At 50.8% G+C, this 19,339-nt stretch overlaps 2 protein-coding genes across 3 annotated transcripts; one reads left to right on the forward strand and one right to left on the reverse strand.

Moving 5' to 3' along the window:
* Positions 1 to 3,928: 3,928 nt before the first annotated feature.
* On the reverse strand, positions 3,929 to 8,801 carry LOC112883611 (uncharacterized protein At4g14342-like). 2 transcript variants are annotated; one of them, XR_003226890.1, is made up of 6 exons: positions 8,621 to 8,801; positions 7,846 to 7,928; positions 6,810 to 6,895; positions 6,608 to 6,731; positions 4,500 to 4,597; positions 3,929 to 4,231 (listed from the first exon to the last, which is right to left on the reverse strand). XR_003226890.1 is itself a non-coding variant. In XM_025948942.1 (5 exons), exons 2-5 carry the CDS (start codon positions 7,849 to 7,851, stop codon positions 4,550 to 4,552), a joined length of 264 nt encoding a protein of 87 aa, XP_025804727.1. In that variant the 5' UTR covers positions 7,852 to 7,928; positions 8,621 to 8,799; the 3' UTR covers positions 4,334 to 4,549. The 2 variants fall into 2 exon arrangements, 1 of the variants encoding a protein (XP_025804727.1); XM_025948942.1 differs by lacking the exon at positions 3,929 to 4,231 and having other exon boundaries at positions 4,334 to 4,597; positions 8,621 to 8,799.
* A 4,397-nt stretch (positions 8,802 to 13,198) lies between these two features.
* Positions 13,199 to 14,440, forward strand: LOC112881283 (GDSL esterase/lipase At5g03600-like). The gene is made up of 3 exons (XM_025945960.1): positions 13,199 to 13,247; positions 13,343 to 13,564; positions 13,677 to 14,440. The coding sequence occupies exons 1-3, from the start codon at positions 13,199 to 13,201 to the stop codon at positions 14,438 to 14,440; spliced, it is 1,035 nt and encodes a 344-aa protein (XP_025801745.1).
* Positions 14,441 to 19,339: the final 4,899 nt, after the last annotated feature.

Raw genomic sequence — 19,339 nt, forward strand, 5'->3', positions numbered from 1 at the left:
AAACCATGCCCTAATCAATACCTATATACTAAGGATTCAAGTTTTGGAGATATTCTAGATGTCATGTTACTGTTCACGAGTCCAACGCTCAACTATTCACGCGATCCACTTACATACTGTAGCTAATATTTCTAGCAAGCAGGTCCCATGGGTCCACCTATACAGTTTATGCTATTTTTTACAAAAAAACAACAACAATAGCTTGGAGCCAAAAATCGGTGTAACATATTTTGATAAACCTAATGTGATCCTTATACTGTTTATGATTTATTTTTTACAGAAAGCAACAACATATTAGAAAAAAAATCATTTAACAATTACTACATGGACGCATATGGTGCTAATCTGACTAGCATACTTTGGGCATTATGTTAACAAGCCAATCGACCGAGATGTTCCCCTAGTTCATGACAAACACACAATTAGTATGGATGCGGGTGTGATCGAAATTAGTAGTATTGATCCTTAACGATTGATCTTAGGTAAAGAGAGAGATGACGGAAGCCCAAAATTCAGCTTTCAGATCGAGGTCTTAACCACCTCGTCGTCGTTCACAATTCCGGTACCGCAGCGCATGCAACACTTAGCTTTCAGAGATGATCTGATGACGGTACCTCAATCTGAAAGCCGCCGTCGTCGATGATGCCGTTCTTGACCATCCTCTTGAACTTGTTGATCTGGGTGCCGAGCTTGGGCGCCTCTCGTTTGTCCCCTTGACCACGCCGGCTCCACTGACGGTGAAGTTCATGCCAGATGGGTTTACTCCGTTCTGCTCCCTCTGGCTTTCAGGCGGAGGGGAGTCCTTCCGACCCAGAATCCTCGCCGCACCAAGAGCGACATGAGACTGACAAGTCGATCGATCAATCTGCTCCACCAAGATCATATTTTAATTGTTGGTTGATATCACTTACCAACGAAATCAGACAGGACCAATTCGTTGGACCTATGGAAGTAGCGGATGAGGTCAACTGGTGTTCCGTTATGCTCTTGGATCCCGTGGAAGTCTTCCAACGTACATCCTGATTTACAGCGTCTTCACATTCACCGTTTCTCCTTAGATGCCGTCGATTGACTAGAATAAGATAATCCTCACCGCTCATGAAACCTCTGTACATACAATTGTCTATTTATGGACCATTGAGATAAGAATACAATGTGACATTCTGTATAGTGTGCACTTGCATAGTAATCAGAGCAATAGGTTCTGAACCTTACTTGTGAACTCTATCTTTTTTTCCGCTTCGTGTCACCATGAGCTACTACACCACTACCGTCAACAACTGCCCTCAAATATTTAACAACAGTCACTTTTTTGTTTGCGGTTGCCCACACTACAGCCTCTATTGCCACGACCTCTTCCTCCCACTCCAACTTCACTCATAGTGTAAACATCATGAAACTTATTCCATCCCCCTCTGCTAGAAGAACATATTCTTCATCGTCCTCGGACACTCCAACCCCTTCGATCCCACGTCAATGTGGATACACCGGTGCCTATTGGACGGGTGGCTTATTACAAGGCGATTCATATATTAGGGCACCCCGCCCAATCGTCTGGTGTTAGAACACCATGCCCGCCCAATTGGTATTGGTGTATCTGCATCGCTATGGGATCGAAGGCTGAAATGCCGAGGACAAAGAGAAATATGTTCTTTGGCCTGCATATTAAGGGTGATTGGGACAAGACTCTTAATGATTACACTATAGGTGTCGTTGGAGAGGGAGGAAGAGGCCACGATTATTAAGGCTGCGGCATTGGCAGTCGCGGAAACAAGACGGTGATGGTGGAGTTGTTGAGGGTGACGTCGGTCAAGTAGTTGACAATGGCAGTGTTGGTGTCGCTCATGGTGGCACGATGTGGGAAAAAAGAAGAAGGTAGGGTTCAAAAGTTCAGTTCAGAACCTAACGCTCTCCATGCAAATTAATGTATATAACGCCGCATTCATATCTCAATGGCCCATATATAGGCAAGGCAAGTACATGTACACAGAGATTACATGAGCGGTGAGGAGTAACTCACGCTAGTCAATCGACTACATGTATGGAAAACCATTATGCATGCGAGGACGCACTGAACCGAGGACACCAAAAGACCTGCACAGGTCGAGAATCCGTTCGCCAATAGGCACGAAACTCTACAATCTAGTCGTCAGCACTTTGCTCCGGTGCACAAAGGCCAGACACCGACATCGACTCACGGTGTCCCCTACCACATGAGGCAGACATCGACTCACTGACATGCAGTTTCCATTCGGGCATCGTCGTTGCTAGAGCCCACCCCATCTCCATCGAACAACCGGACTTCAAAATGGTGCCAGCGTTACAAGACATGACAATGCATAGAGAGATCAAGCATGACGGTGCTGGCTCGCGAGATTGGGCTATCTTTCACCGTGCAAAATCAATTCTGGCGGTGACAGGTGAAAACTTTGCGCAAATGCCTTGTCTGACGCCCTTGTGTTGCGCCACTTGGCATCATCTTAGAGGTGATTTGGAAGTTTGTAATGACCTCTCCTGAGCAGTGTGACCTGGTAGAGACATGGTGTTGGGATTCTTTTTTGAAAGATATAAAGATAACCCACCGCTCTCGCGAAGCCGTCCGATGCCGGCTCGTTCTCTCTCTCTCTCTCTCTCGTGTCATGGCCTATACGACACCGACACCATTGTTCGATGGAAGGTTAGTGCCACGCCATCATCGACGCCGGATAGAGATCGCGCGATGAGCACTCGATATGCACCCCGCTGGGCATGCCAAAACACCATTTACCTGTATCGGCATGTCATCGCTAGCCTCACGAGACATTATGCACGAAACGATAAAGCACAAAAGCTAGCTGATGTATGTTAAGGTAATTACGAGTGATTAAAACGGCAAAGATCACGTGCCGTCTCCGCAGCACTAGCAAACACTGTAAGAAATTAAACCACAGCAGTAAAAGGGAGAGGAGGCGGATGATAATCTCGCGATGCGAAAAAAACGCACCGACCGTTGCGGCCCGCGTGACAAGTACGTGAGCCGCCGCCGGCAACACCGCCCACCCGGTGCGCGTCGCCTCCGGTGAAGCCGTGAGATGGCAAGGAGAGACGAGAGATGGGAGGAGTGGTCTGTTTGAAACGATCGGGAGTTCCAGCACTATTCTTAAATCATCTCTAGCAATAATCTGTATTTTAAAATTTCTACGTTTTAAATAGAAGCTATCCCTACTTTTTCGGACTCTTGTTTAGTTCTCGTACGCAGCAACAGCCCCCAGATATCAGTCCCTACTTTTTCATAGCTGGTGGGACCTATCTGTCGGTGGGTCAGCATTTTATTTTATTTTTCATTCTCTTCCATGTCTCTTCTGCTGCCCCTCTCTCTCTCTCTCTCTCTCTCCCCCTATGGGCACTCGATTGCCTCTTTCTCTCTCCCTATGGCCATTCGATTCCCCCAGCGGCCAGCGCCCAAATCGGCGGCCGCGTTGCCTGCCCGTCCGGTAGGAACGTCGCCTGCGCCCTTCCCTCCCTCTGTCCCAGTCTCGAGCATAGGTGCTGGCATCAAAGAAGCATGAGAGGAAAGCATCGATGCTTGAGCTCCAGCAATGGATTCGCCCCAAGCCCCCGGCAGCTCGCCTGCTCAAGCTCAGGGACCGAGAAACTGGAGCAGGGTCGGTCGAGGGCGAGGTCCGGCCGAGGGAGGCGGAATCTGCGGTGGGGAAGGCTTAGATCCAGCCGCGTAGGGACTTGATCTGGCAGCGGCGAATCGTGCTCAATCGGATGCAGACGGCGCCGGTGGGTGCGGGATGGAGAGAGACCGGACAGAGATGGAAAAAAGAAGAAGCACGCGAGATAAAAACAACCGGCTGAAAAGTAGGGGCCTCCTAGAGAGCCGTGGGAGAAGGGGCTCGGAAGGTGGTTCTCCCTACTCTAGACTTAAGCAGGATCCTGTTGAAATATATTTTTTTTCCACGGTCCTTATTTCTTATTTCTTATTTTAAATAGTAGTTCAAGTAGAAATTTTGCTGAAATTGCTCCTGTGTGCCTTCGGTTCCTGTTTTAAGCAGGATTTCAAGTAGAGATTTTGCTAAAGTTGCTCTTACGGTGCTGTGAGGGATCGGATCAGCTCCGGCCTCCGGGCGCGTCGCGAGTGACCTTGCGAGCAAGTCCCCGTTGTGTCCACTCCTTTCTCGTTCTCACTGGCAGATGGCACCGTCTCCTCTCTCTCCTCTGTAGCTCCCAAATATAGTGACTGTACCTGGAAAACCTCAAAATTGGAAGCTCAATTGTTTTTACTCGAGGAAAACCCCAACCTATAGCTGCAAACGTTCCTTGAAACGCATGAATAATATTCTGAAGATTATGTTAAAAAATACTCTGAAAATTTGGGATTTCATGATAAAGGTCTATGTAGGATAAGCCAAAAGCGTGCGATACACGATCAGGGAATTCAAAATTTCAAACATAGCCACAGATACTACTAGCCTGGCCAATCAAGTGTGCCCCCTTTTACGTCGGTAGCCAACCTGAGTTCAATACAAGCTACTTTTGTGATGCATTAGGATCATGCAGAGGCTCAGTCTTCATCTCTCTCAGGAGGGAGGCCGCATGGAAGCAGCATTTTCTGTGACATAGAAACAATGGATCATTACACTTAATTTCAAGTTCTCATCGAACAATTGCAGGGTAATCGGCAATGGCTAAATATCAAAACAAACTGGTAGGAAATTTTTTTATCTCTTTTAGATTATGGTATACAATGTAAGTTATGTACCAAATGAAACGCTTTTAGCATGCTAATAGATTAGACAGAGATACAATAGAATTATTAATGGCAGGCATGGCGGCAATTTAGTACAGAAACTCATCAATAGCAAATTGTGTGCCGCAGTTCTATTCTTCATATTCTGTTTTGTGTACAAAAGACTTGATTTAACAATGTAGCTGAACCATGTCATCTACTATCTCCATTTTTCAAATACCCATATTCACTTTCACTAGAGATTGAACAAAATATTTTGAACTTTGACATCAAATTTGAACTTCAACTTAAAAATTGTGCAACAGGCTGCATCTTAGAGGAAAAGGTGGACCTAAGGTGCGTTCGTTTCCCCTTAGAGGGGTCTAAAAAATAGCCCCATAAATTAGAGGTCTAATCATCAAGAGCTCTAATATTTACGAACAGCCCTCTAAAGCTTTGATCCGACTCCTCTGCTTCTCGGTGGCGCTCGACAGGGGGCGGCGGCCGCGGCCTCGGCGGCCTCCGCCGCGGCGCACGGGAGGACCAGGGGGCAGCGGCGCGGCGCGGGGAGGAGCAGGGGGCGGCGGCGCGGTGGGGGGGAGAGAGGGGACGGCGGGGCGGCGGCACGGTGGGGGGGAGAGAGGGGACGGCGGGGGCGGCGCCGCGTCGGGGGGAGCAGGGGCGGCGGGGGAGGGGCCGCGTCGGGGGGGAGCAGGGGCGGCGGCGGGGGAGGGGCGGCGGGGGAGGCGCCGCGGCGGGGGGTGGGCGGAGCAGGGGCGGCGCGGGCGCAGGCGGCGTCGGGGGGCGCGGGCAGGGGCGCCGCGGCGGGAGGGCGGAGCAGGGGCGCGGCGGCGGGGGAGGCGCCGCGTCGGGGGGTGGGCGGAGCAGGGGCGGCGTGGGGGGAGGAGCAGGAGCAGGGGCGGCGTGGGGGGAGGAGCAGGAGCAGGAGCGGGCGGCGGAGGAGCGGGCGGCGGAAGAGCGGGCGGCGGAGGAGCGGGCGGCGGCGCGCGGGGGGAGGAGCAGGAGCGGGCGGCGGAGGAGCGGGCCGCGCGGGGAACCGTGACGCGACTTTAGAGATTTTAGGGTGGCCGGTGGCTCTAAAAGAATTAGAGGTCTAAAGTGAACACTACCGCGGAATTATAGGGCCGTTCGGTACCAATCCTCTAAAGTTTAGAGGATTTGGCCTTTAGAGGCCGGTACCGAACACACCCCTAGCCTATCTACCACCACAGTTGATGTGATAGAGTTTAGAAAATGTCAATAGTATGGAAAAAATCAATACAGAAAAACATAAGGCTCCAATTCCCAATCAATAAGATACTGACGCGAAAACAATCGCTTATGGATATGGCTTTAACAATTGATTCTATTTGCAAGAACAATATGTGGACAAAAACCAACACTTTGATTTGAGTGCATCATTAACTACTTCAACAAATATCTAATTCTATGTTAAATTTAGGAAGGATCCTTTGACCAGCACTGATTCTATTCTATTCAAGACATCTCGTTTCTTGCAGGGAGAAAGGAGGACCCTTCTTTTAGCATCATGATTTGGTCTAATCTTTGACATAATTTTCAACAATAACTTAGTAGAATAGTTAAAACTTACCAAACATACCTCTAATATATATGCCCCATATTTGGTATACACTTCGATATAATTTTCAAGTATAACTTAGTAGAATAGTAAAAACTTGCCAAACATAATTTTGACGTACTACAACTTAGTAGAAGAGTTAAAACTCGCCAAACATACTTCACCATACTATAACTTAGTAGAGGAATTAAAACTTGCCAAACATACTTTGCTGTAGTATAACTTAGTAGAACAGTTAAAACTTGCCAAACATACTTCAACAAACTTTAGTAGAACAGTTACAAGTTCCATACCTGCAAAAAATTGTAACGCTCTCTTCCAATTGATTCATTTTCAGCAATAGCAAAATATGCCAGCATTGGATAGTGCCCAATATAAGAGGCATAGCTATCCCTCTGAATGTTTACAGCCCATTCACTGTTCATATTTAAAAAAATATTAAGCATTGCTCACAATTCAGTTAGCCTTTTCTTAATGAAGAAAAAAGATACTTACAATCTGGTCAAGTCCGCATGTCCTGTGCCAACATATTTGGCTTGAAGATGCTCAAGCTGAGAATTTATGTTGAACCTATCACTAGCCTTTAAAAATAGTGAGTTGTGTTAGAAATCTTGCAGTCAAAATGCCAAAGAACAATCTAGCCAATGAAACAGCATAGTAAAAGACCATGATCCAGATAATCTGAAGGGAATTTATACTGGGTGGGGTGATGAACCGAGGTCAAAATGGGAAACAAGAACATCTACAAAACCAAGTAATACTCAACACAATGTCTTAGAACCAGCCAAGCAACTAGAAATGGATATAGCAATGTCTGAAGCTCCAAGTATGTAGCGGCCAGTGAACTTTAACATATAAATCAACAGATTAAAAAAAACAGTGATTAAAGAGGTAGATTGCTCAAGAACACCATGGCTCTGATATCTTCAAAATGTCTATCAAGATCCTAATACACCAAGGTTATATGAATGGCAGATACTCCTGCAGTCCTATTTCAAATATGTTCTGCGGAAGAACCTATCGGAATTTGTTACTTCAAAGGGTACTCCCATAATACTATCTCAACATACCCAAAAAAAAATATTACAATAAGTTCAGGAATATCTCTAGTACTTCAATTATGGCTAGGGAGCCAGCATTCTATGATAAACCCCTAACTGAGTTCCAGCAGGAAGCTTCAGGAGCATAGATCTCCTCAAGCAGTCAAGTCAAGAATGACCATATGGATTTCTTAACTACATTCCAGGCTCTACTGTACTTCCTATTATGGCTAATTGGCCCCACTTATAAATCTACAACAGCGTGCCAAGAATTCCATAGTTTCTAAAAAAGGATTGAAGAACAGGTTCCCTTTGTTTAACCAAAAGAAATTTGTTCAACATCACAGTATACAGAATGCGCCAATCTGTTTCTCAAGAGGTAGTTTTGACAACAGAAGATGTAAAACGCCTCCAAGTAGCAGCATCAATCACAGAAAAGGCGATAAGATTACAAGGAAAGCAATCCAGGGAGATAGTTCAGACTACCAAACCTGCATGGTTGTTGATTGTTTTAGTTTGTCGCCTCAATACAAGAGCCACGAATCCGAAAATCAGAACCCAACCGATAATCAACCTGTAAACAGAAGGAGAAACAGACTTATTGAGTTGTACCCGATTCCATGGAAGGGATGGGCTTCCCCTATAATTTCATTTTTGGAAAATAAATTGTGTTATTAGCGCCGGACCAAACAGCAAACAAATCAGATGCAATTGCTCCCAGATATGTGTGTGAGCAGTCAAATTTAGCTCATTTGATTTGACATGTTTTTTTTTTCCAGAGTTGGAATTGTAGTGGGATACTGCCAGATATGAATAAGGCTACAGATAATTGGTCGAATATCAGCCAAACATCTACCTGTGCCTGATGAAATTACTAAGCACGTAAGCACAGGCTAGATCCATCAGTTGATACTTTTGAAGTACTACTTTAGTAATAACATTACAGTGGTTACCATACCCAATTGCTTACTACGTGACACTATTACTTGAAAATTCTACAGCAAATTGAGACCCCAATGCAATGATATGCCATCGGGTTTATCCGCTTGGTGAAGCAATCGATGCTTCAGAAGGAACCGACCAACCCGAGCTACCCTAACTAATTTGCTCCCCCCCCCCCCCAAAAAAAAACCTATGTAACTTGCTGTTTCAAACAGGATACATCGTATGAAGACTGCTAAGTTAAAGCAGACGATTTGGTTTCAAAAATACATCCAGCCGGCTCGCCCTATTTGCGGTGCGGATCTGTGCCCGCCCCATACGTACCTCTTGCCCTGCTGGTGTGGTTGCGGTCGAAGCCGCAGCTCGCCTGGCGGCCGTACGGGACGAAGACGAGCAGCGGACGGCGACGAGCAGGCGGCGCTTGCGGCTGCCACCAGCGTCAGCGACCGGGGGAATTGGCCTTCAATTGGGGCCTTGGGGAACAAGAACAGCCGAACGAGATGGGGCCCATTGGTGAACGGGTTCATATGAGCGTATTGGGCTGGTAGTGATGGCCTGGCGGCTGCACTAGCCCTGATATTTGAGGCCTGGTAATATCTCAGAGAGAAAAAGGCCCGCCAACCTGCCGTCAGCCGCCGCCGCCGCCTCGGTTACACCCCGAGCAGGAATCCGACCAGCTTGTGAACTGAAGACGCCGCCTCGCTGAAAGACATTCGCAACAACGCCACTCGATCACACGACACAATTGCGCCTCCTGCGGAACAAGCTACGGACACGGACTGACTGGTTTGCACAACGAAATAAACTGAAGCAAAACGCATGCTACAAGCTGAAATAGGCAACAAGCCACAAATGTTTCAAACTGAGGAACCAGACACTAGTACACTACTGAGTGAAGGATGTACATTTGCATCGCAAAAAGATAAGTACAATTTCAAGGGGTCAAAATTCGTTAATCACTCAGCCAAAAAATGGTTGGGAAATTTCTTTGACGCCGGTTTTGCAACATAGCTAGCCTGAAAGAATCTGCTCCAGATCAGGATCCTCTGGTCTGACCAACGCATCATCGTCCATTTCCAAACAGCCATCTCTTATTCTCTTTGACTCAGCAATGACTTTGCCTCATACTAATTTGGAATTGCTGGCTCAGCAATGGCTTGGCCTTTGTCACTACTACTATCCAAGACTTGATCGTTTCGAGATTTGGCTTTGCCATCAGTCCTTTCACAGATACAGGTCGAGGGGTTCTCATGAAACTCCACCCTCCCTGGCAGAAGCTCTTTGGGATCTCCCATAAACCCTATCTAAAACGTGCGTCTGCATTCAGCGGCGGCCATGGTGGCGTATGCCAGTAACCACACGTCCACACATAGGCGGCGTTCACCAGCGTCGAGCACCCGGCCGTGCCAAGCGTGCTCGCCGCCTGCTCCATCCAGCGGTCATGCTGAGCATAACAGAAGGTGGAGGGCTTGGCGTTGGATGGCGCGGCCGCCGGAACAGAGTGGTGTAGCTCTGTCGTCGGAGGAGGCTCTTTCCCGCTGCCGGACTACCCGGTAGATTAGAAGCGGCCGCCGTTCGCAGCGGGGATGAGCGAGACGTAGGCCCGTCCTGGAGGATCTCGCGGCGACGGTAAGACTGGCCGAGAGGTGAAGTGCGCCGCGAGCCCGGCATGCGCCACCGCCGCCGGCGAGCCGAGCACCGCGCCGTTGCCAACGCCGGCATCGGTAGGAGGGTGCGCCGCGCCGTACAGAGGCAGGTGGCCGTTGAGGTGCCGCGCGCGCGCTGACCACCCCCGCCGTGGTCTGCGTTAGACTCGACGCGAGAGGAAGGCTGAAGGGCCTCGCTGCCTCGCGGACGATCCAGACCGTACAACTCTGATCCAATGGACAGGAGAGGCCCAGGGTGGACGGTATTTCATTTACCGTCCACCCGCGGACGGGGAATGAAACGACGTCCACCCCCTGAGGGCGGGCTGGCCGGCGCCATCGATGGCGACCACGCCGCGTTGAGCCGCTGACATCGACCGTGGGCGTTCGCAGCTTCCGCACAGGACATGAAGGTCCTAGTGGCCGCTGAGCTGATGCCTGATCCACCGCAGCTGGCCGGTTGTTGCACACGGCCACGCGCGTACCGGCGTGCGCCGAGCGCGACACGGGGCACGCCCGGCTGGCCAGCGGCGTTCGCCGCTACGGGTGAACGTACAAACGCGGGGCAGCTTGTCGGGATCGAGGGAGACCGCCGTGCACAGCCAGTTGCCGCGCGGAGCAGCAATAGCGTGCCTCCATGGTCGCGTAGAGTTGGACAGCCCCCGTGAAGTCTTCTCCCTTATACATCTCTCTCTGCAACATCAATTCGAGCTTTAAACTTTTGCCGTACAATGAGCCGCCATGATCCACGTCTGCAGAATTTTGGGTGCATACTTCGATCGTTGGTATCCCCATCTGCAGAATTTGTTTGATCTTGAAACTTTGCAGCACGGTCCGGTGCCTGCAACCATGCAAGATCCAAATACCGAGCTGCTGCTGACACACGCCGAGATCCTCTTGCTTCCATGGCTGCTCGGATGTACACACCTACACACCCATTGGGCATGGAGCGGCGCCGCTCGCCGTCCGCGCCGTGGTCATGCACAGTACGGTTCGGCGCCTTTTTGGCGTTCTTCGGTCGCGGGAACGTCCACGTCTGGAGAACCGCACGCGCGCTTGGTGCGCGACGCCGTCGATCATCTTCGCCGGCGAGTTGGACACATACCGCAGTCGCCGCAGCGCGGGCGCCGGGCGCCGGGCGTGAGGCGTTGCAGGCTTGAAGGTGCATCGCTTGCTAGTGGGACTGCTTGCCCAGATGGAAATTAAAGGTTCGACGTCGAATCGTCAATGCGGCGACGAATCGGCGGCGCTGGACCGCATGGTCGAGCGCTCCCGCTGCCGGGCGGTAAGCAGATGTAGCCGGCGTCCCAGGCGTTCGCCAGTCGCGACGAGGATGAGCGATGGCGTGACGATCCTCATTGCAACACGGTGTCTTTGCCGTCGTCGAGCCGGGGGGAGCGGCAAGCGGACGAGCACGTGAGCAACTCGCCAGGGCCTCGGTAGCTTGCAGGCGATCGAGGCCGTACGAGTCCGATCCAACGGATCGGAGGGGCCAAGGGGTGGACGGTATTTCATTTACCGTCCACCCTGGACGGTAGACGTCGGAATACCGTCCACCCCTGATGCAGTCGGGCTCGGGCGTTCCTCGTCACCGCCGACCTCGCCGGGATCGTCGACGAGAACCGCCGGAGGTCTCGAACGCGCTCGTAGGCATGCTGCCATTGAAGCTGTCGACAAGCCGGAGGTGGACGTCCACTGGCACACGCCGAGCTCCGTCTGCTTCGTTGGCTCTGCAATTGTGGCCACCTGGTTCACTTGGTTATCTGTCTTTAGCCTGCCCTGCAGACAAATTCCATTGATGCTGAGTGAGGTGGAATTCTGAAATTCAGAGATGCCGTCATAACAAGCTCTGACATTGTTAACTTCAGATGAACTCCTTGTTCGTATCCAACCTGCCGATCTCAACGTTGTTGAAATGTGTTCAGCCTAACAGTCTATATTCTGTTGCGTGGAACTGGCTATCTGACCGGGGTACTCGCCGGGTAGCACGGCGTCCAGATCGACCTCCCCTCCACGACGAACTCCTCATCAGTTCCACAGTGCCGTAGCTGCCCATGGCGCTAGCCCCGCAACGCGTTCGCGGAGAAGGCACCGGAGCTCGGAGACGGGCGCTCGTTGGCGTGCGCGTGTCCCTCGCGGCAGACGCCGGCCAGGAACTAAGCCGAGCACCGCGCCGCCGAGCCATCGCTGACGAATGACGCCGACATCTGAGGGTGCGGCGCGCAGCGCCAGGGAAGAATATAGCCGGAAGCCTTGCAGGCCAGCGGCTGCTGCCTTATCGGGCGGTGCCTCGGCTCACCTCGCCGGACCTCAACACAGGGAATCGTAGGAGCAGGACCCCAAGTAGGGGTGTGCCGGGGATTGGCGCCGCTGCTGGAAGGAGGGTAGCGTCTCGCGTTGGATGCCTGGCGGTCCGGCTGGCTGCGGTCGCCGGCGCCGGCGCGGCCTCACCGGCTGCCTTGCGTGAAGCCGGCGCAAATTTACAAAATACATATAGACCCCCAAATAGTTTCATTTAGGGCCCTATAATTTACAAACATACCCCTAATTTGGAGACTATTTTCATATAGCCCCCTGTTTCGGAGCAGCTCTGTTCCCGGCCGTGCGGCTCCGGCGTTGGCGTCCTCCTCGGCTCCCCGCCGTCTCCGCCTGATCTACTCCAGAAGATAAGAGCTCATTCCTGACGCGAACACGACTGAGCTCACACGGCCGGGCATGGGGCGCGGCTTGGTCGACTCCGCCCTGAGACCCTGAGGCCTGAGCCCGACCTTCGACATTGAAGGGTGCGCAGCGCCGCGCCGGAGCTGGTGGCGATCGAGGTGCTGCCTGATCCATCGCATCAGTCGTCGATGAGCAGAAAAAGGCCTGGTTCGGGCTTGCTGATTGCCTGATTGGATCTAAGACCACTACACCAGTACTGTGAACTCTTGTCTCGATCTGCAGTTAGGGACGAAGTGCCCTCCTTCTAGCTCCTGCTGTCCGGCAGGGTACCGGACTGTATTGTAAACGAGTTACAATCGCCGCCGGACTGGGGGCAAGTGCTGTTGCCATTGGACAATGCCAACAGCGCGCGCCTCCGAGCACGACTCGGAACTCCTTCCCACCGATCTCCATGTTTCTCCAGTATAAATTGCAACGCACGTCGTCGTCTGGCACCACGAAAGCAGCAATCGCAACTCGCTTTCGATCGAGATCGAAGCAATCAGCCAAGCGGCTTATCACAAGCCCGCTCCTCGGGCGCCGCCGCGTGCCCCACATGAAGCTTCTTCTCGCCGCCGTCTGCGCCCTCCTACTCCTGCTGAACGGTATGTTATTGTTATTGTTCGCTCGCTTGGTTTCACAATCTGTTTTACTTGTTCTCGGAGCTTTGACGTCGATCCGCGAGCGTTGTTGTTAGCAGCTGGTCATGCGGAGTCCCGGCGCCATGGCGACAGCGACTCCGAGCGGCAGTACAAGCTGTTCGTGTTCGGCGACGAGTACGCCGACACCGGCAACTACCCGGCAGCAGACTTGACCAAGACGACGCGCGCGTGGTACTACCCGTACGGCAGCAACGACAAGGATCACGGCGCCACTCCAAGCGGCCGCTTCTCCAACGGCTTGGTCCTCCCTGATTTCGTCGGTACGTAATTAATAACCTCAGAAGATCAGTTACTCTACAAATTAAATCTCTGGGGCTTTCAGCATTATTAAGGATTCATATGCACGGTACGGGTGTTTGTGCACGCACGCAGCAAGGATTCTGGGGCTGGATGAGTCACCTCCGGCGGAAAGGAAGAGGGAGCAGGACGGGGTCGACCCGTCTGGCATGAACTTCGCCGTCGGCGGCGCCGGCGTGGTCGAGGGGACGGGGGAGGCTCCGAAGCTCGGCAGGCAGGTCGAAAAGTTCAAGAGGATGGTCAGGCACGGCATCATCGACGACGACCTCACGGACTCCGTCGCGCTCATCGCCTTCTCCGGCAGACGCGACTACGAGCGCTTCCACGACATGACCAACACCGACGTGAAGGCCATGGCCCAGGACGTGACGGACAAGATCGCCGACGCCGTGGAGCAGCTGATGGACCTGGGCGTGGAGAAGGTGGTGGTGACCACGCTGCCCCCGCTCGGCTGCACGCCGGGGCTGTCCAAGTCCAAGGACGGCGTCTACGACGCCAAGTGTGACAGCCAGAAGGTCACGAGCATCCACAACTCGTACCTCGAAGAGAAGGTGTTCCAGAACAAGGACGTCTTCAACCTCGACCTGAAAGCTGCCTTCAACCGCCACGCAGGCCCGTCGTCGCGGTCGAAGCAGTTCAAGTACAAGCTGGAGCCGTGCTGCGATAGCTTCGACCAGGGCGGGTACTGCGGGCAGACGGAGGACGGCGAGCCGCAGTACAACCTGGGCTCCAAGCCCAGCAAGTTCTTCTACTGGGACGATATCAACCCGACCCATGCCGGCTGGAAGGCCGTCGTCAAGGAGTTCGAAGAGTCCATCAAGAACTTCCTGCATATCTAGCTCTAGTTAGTTAAAATGCGTGTGCTTGCAAGTGACGACTATGCTCACTATTAGGTTCTCAATTATTATCTAGTTTGAATCGAGTCTGTGTTCTAGGTTTAGGTTGAGGTTATGAGGTAGAGAGTTTTAATCATGTTAATCTATCTGCTACTGCTAGAGTACAAACATCTCGTCGAACTTTTGTTTCTATGGTGGCGGATTAATTTCTCGATATTGTTGAGCCCAAGGTTTCTCTACAAGTACTCTGGTGCTAATCTTGTTGTTTGAACTAGCATGGTACCCCGTGCACCCCGTGCAAATAGCGCAGTAGCTAGTTTTCCGGTGCTAATATTTATATTTTTCACTTAAAAATAACATTATTTATAAGGGTTGGTTTTGTTAGTTTATTGTTATTGTTTTTTCCGAGACTGAGGTACAGTCTTTTTTTTTCCTTATCATCACATTATGTGTCGTGGAATATGAATTCATGTTAAAAGAGAATACAAAGAAACATTTATGTTGGTCTTAACTGCGGTGTTAAATTATGCTTAGATCTTAAGAAGAAGATATGGCTAAGTTAGCAGTTTTTATGTGTGTTTATTGCTGAGAGGAGTTGGCAAATCAAAGTATTTAGTGAAAATGATTGAGTTATTTATAAATGGAAGCCACAATGGTTGCAATTTAAATTACTAACTGAAATTTTACAATCTCATTTTGGGAAGATGAACCTGAAACTTCTAGCCATTGAAATTCCAAGTCCATAAGCTGAGTTAGCAGTTTTTACATGTCTAAAGTCTTGCTTCTCCCAGATCCTATACTTGCGCCCTTCTTTAATTTATCCTGCGGCCGCAACAGGAAACCGTCTCCAATCTCCATATAGAATGATCAGCAAGGTGTTCTCTCTCCTCCAATGCAGTTTCTCTTTGGTGCGCGAAGGACAACAATCGTGCCCCTGTCTGTGCCCCTGTTGCCACGCCTTCATGCATTTCTGCATGACAGATTCCCCTAGGTGGCTGGCGGCATGAATTATGACATGGCGTCCACGCAAACCCCGTTTTCATGGCAACTACCACGGTTGTCCAAATCCCGATAGGCGCCTGGGCAGCAGGTATGTGAGCCGCGTCACTTCGTATGAACCTACCAAGCCACCTGCCAGGGCCTGCTATGAGATCTTCATAAACGTGAGATGAAAACAAATCAAAGTTATAACGAAGCCTTTTTCTGGTCAGCTGAGCTTTGAGGCTTCTACTGAGTTTATCACAAATCTATTCTTGTCCTTACTTCTTTGACAAAAGTTTGCCACACTAACAGCTCCGATTCACCTCACTGCTCTTGACCTCCCAAGTCTGCTTTGATCTACCCGGAAGGCCAAATGAATCGTTCGTGTTGCTTACTCTCGCTCTGGCCACAAACAGATCCGTGAACTACTTGTGGATATTCCTATGTCCACGATGCCCCCGACCCGAAGCTCTGAAGGCTAAACCTAGCCGGCAGCGGCGAGGCAGAGGCGCAGAGCAGGAGCAGCGGCGGCGAGCACAAGGAAGGAGGAGGAGGAGGAGCTCACGAGGAAGAAGAAGGAGATATTGGGCTGTGTTGGGCCGAATAGCGGCAGCGTTCCCTTCAGGTGATGGCTCGATGATTTGTAGCACAAGCGACATATAGTCGCGGGGGTCATCGACATGGAACAGGGCCTCCATGTTGTTGTTCTTGGCGAATTCAGCTCCATCTTCCCTGAGCACTGCATACACCTTGATTCCACATTTCCACCATAGCAACCACCACCCAGCTTAAATCTCAAGAACATTTCTTAAATCTCTGTGATTTTAATAATTATTTAGATGACTAGCTATCTCAAGAACATGATGCAATATTAATGGAGATGTGGGATAATAAACACCAGAGAGAACAACGGTGGAATCATAGAACTGTTTAAGGAATTCAAATCAGCCACGTACCAGTGCTGTTCTGTCAAGAGTGGCCGGCCATCAATCATAGTTAGTAGTGATAAAAATATAGAATGAGTTCTTACGGGGCAATAGATGTTTTAACATGAGATAAGTGGAATTCCATCTCATATCTATATCCAAGCCAAACTTGTGAGGTCTTGCATTAACAACAATACAATATAATTTATATGCAGCAATGCGTTGGTTAGATGAATTTAAAAATGATATAGCAGTTCTAAATACAGACAGCATAGGTAAACACATCAAGGTCAGCCTTAACAATAAGATTGATGATATGACAAGCACATTTCTGATGCAGGAACAAGCTACCAACATAACCTAACCAGCCAGAATAGGATTAAGTTGATTAATGGTCCTAGTATTAGCAGTAGCATTGTCCAATGTAACAGAGAATATTTTATTAGTTAATAAAAATCAGCAAGAACAGAAGTAATATGCCCAGCAATATTCTTAGCATTGTGAGACACATCAATCAGCCTGAGACCTATGACCCTCTTCTCTAATTGCCAATCAACATTCACGTAGTGAGCAACCACACTAAGATAATCCTCTTTAGCATTGCCAGACCAGATATCAGAAGTAAGAGCAACAGAGGATACAGATTTCAAACTCTCAACAAGCTGTGCACGACGATTATTAAAGTACTTAGCAAAATCTCTAGTAGTTGTTTGCTTAGAGACACGATAAAATCTAGGATTATGAGTTAGCATAAAGACAGGTCAAGACGTGCAATCAATCTACACAGCTGAGTATAAGCAACATCAGCACTGTAATCCCAAGTGCGAACGGAGCCATCAGGATTAAACTTAAGCTGAGATTGAGCCATGACAGAACAACCACTCAAAATATAGGAATGTGTCTAATCAAATGGACAGTACCATTGGTGGATTTACCAATGAAGTTCTTGAAACAATGCCTACATTTAGCACCATTTCGATGTTCCTTACCATCGATTACCTTATAGATCTTCTCGAAGTCCTTCCAAACCTTAGAGGTGGACGTCTTCCTCTTCCTGGAAGCGCCACTGCCACTGGCAACACCGGTGCTTACGCTCCCAGACTAGGCCTGCCCCTGAGGAAGTCCCTGAACGTCTGCGTTGAGATCGATGGCCGCATTGCTGCCAAACAACTCCTCTGCATTCGTAGCTAGGTCATCCTCATCATCTTCGCAAAGACCCATCGTCCACAACTTATAGTTGTGAGACTTAGGGTCAGCGCCGTCAGCCATTGCCAGCCTCCGATCCCTCAACGGCCTGCGCAAGAAACAAGTGAAGCAGAGAAAGAAACAAGTCAGTAACAAAAAGGGAAAGAAAAGAGGAAGACGAGCAGACGAGAACACCGGAGTTACCTTTGGCCGGAGCACCGGAGTTGTCATCTATGACCTCACCGGAGGCTAGGAGAGGGAGAGGGGGATTGGAGAAGAGGAAGGCATTAAGGTCGAGAAGCAACATAACAAGGGAGGGGAAGCAAGGGAGGGGGAGCAGATCTGACGGCGAGCAAAGGAGCACCAGAGGCCGGTGAGCAGAGAAGGCAACCAGACCTAGCACCGCTGGCTCGTGTCGTCGCCGCTCGGCTTTCCCCGCCTTCCCCTTCTTCAATCCTCGTCACCGGCCACAGAAGAGAAAGGTGAAGGGCTGCCGGCCCGTGAGGCGAGGAGGACCGCCGAGAAGCTAGATCCGACGAGTAGAGGAGCCGAGAAGGCCGGCAAGCAGAGGAAGCAGCCAGCCCTGCCACCGCTCGGCGCTGGCTCGCGCCGCCGCCGCTCGGCCTTCCCCACGGGCCCACCTTCCCCTTCTTCAATCCTCGTCACCGGCGACATGGGAGGGAGGTGAGCGGCTGCCAGCGTCGGATCTGGCCGAGCCGCGTCTCTGGAGGCGGCGCGGGAAGCGAGAAGGACCACAGAGCAAGGAGCTAGATCCGGCAAGCAGAGGGGAGGAGAAGGGAGAGGGACACCGAATCTAGGCGAGGAGAGGCGGAGGAAGTGAGAGGAACGGCGGATCTACGCCGGCGACGATGGTGAGGCTAGGGTTCGGGGGTGTCAGGGGGAGGCGCGCGGGGAGTGGGGGAGGCGAAGAGGCGGCTGGTGAGGCGAGTGAGAGAGGAGAGCCAGAGAGCCGAGGCTACGGTTTGGAGCCCGGGCTCCTCACCTTTTATACGTGGAGGCGCTTGGGCTCCTAGGTCCTAGGCCTTAGCAGGACTCTTGTATTCGGGCCGGTCCACGTGATTTGTCGGGCCGACGCTTAATTGTGACCCACGTGCTGGGCCAAAAAAATCAAGCCATGGGCTGGCCCACGGGCCTCGGGACGGATGAAAAACTATAGTCAGCTGCTATGTACAAATATCTAGTTGAATTTTGGTAACCAGGACTTTGAGTTTTTTTTTCCTGTCGGGTAGAGTGAGACTTTTGTATCTCCAACTCCAACGTTTATAGTATAGCAAATTAGCAATACCAACATCTTCGGATCACATTCATCGATCGGTGTACGCGTGCATCGGGATTAGAACTAGTCATTCTGTCGAGGAATCTCCTATTCAATAGACATACCAGGAATGGAGGAATCTTGAGAGTCGCAAGACGCTGAAACCACGTAGTCGAGGAGCCTCTGCAAGGCAATCGAAATCTGAGGAGCAGTAACTGTTTTGCCGAACCCTGCAGCACGAAGCAAACCGTGCCGCTTCCGCCATGACCCATTGCGCCCGGGGACCTCTTGCAGCGGCATGGATTTCTGAAGCAGAAGCTCGCCTGCACAGTGGTGTCCCGCCTTGTTAAAGCTCTCTCCCAGATCGACGGCGACCGCGAGAGTTGGCACCGATTTTCACATGCCTGCTTCTGGTTCGCCTGATAAGATTTTACCTGAAAGGCTGAGATCTCTTTCTGGCCTCTACAGTCTGTACAAACCGGGGCACTGTCCCGAAGCTCGGCATGGCTACCTCTGTCTGGGACCCTTAACTCT

The sequence above is a fragment of the Panicum hallii genome, chromosome 2, assembly GCF_002211085.1.
Source record: "Panicum hallii strain FIL2 chromosome 2, PHallii_v3.1, whole genome shotgun sequence".
NCBI classification, from domain to species: Eukaryota; Viridiplantae; Streptophyta; class Magnoliopsida; order Poales; family Poaceae; genus Panicum; species Panicum hallii.

Bases quoted from the DNA above. Each gene is read 5' to 3' on its own strand.
- LOC112881283 (XM_025945960.1), top strand. From the start codon at position 13,199: ATGAAGCTTCTTCTCGCCGCCGTCTGCGCCCTCCTACTCCTGCTGAAC. The intron at 13,248-13,342 runs GTATGTTATTGT...TGTTGTTAGCAG, and splicing joins CCTCCTACTCCTGCTGAACG to CTGGTCATGCGGAGTCCCGG. The intron at 13,565-13,676 runs GTACGTAATTAA...GCACGCACGCAG, and splicing joins GGTCCTCCCTGATTTCGTCG to CAAGGATTCTGGGGCTGGAT.
- LOC112883611 (XM_025948942.1), bottom strand. The intron at 6,732-6,809 runs GTAAGTATCTTT...AAATATGAACAG, and splicing joins CATGCGGACTTGACCAGATT to TGAATGGGCTGTAAACATTC. The intron at 4,598-6,607 runs GTATGGAACTTG...TCTATGTCACAG, and splicing joins AGCGTTACAATTTTTTGCAG to AAAATGCTGCTTCCATGCGG.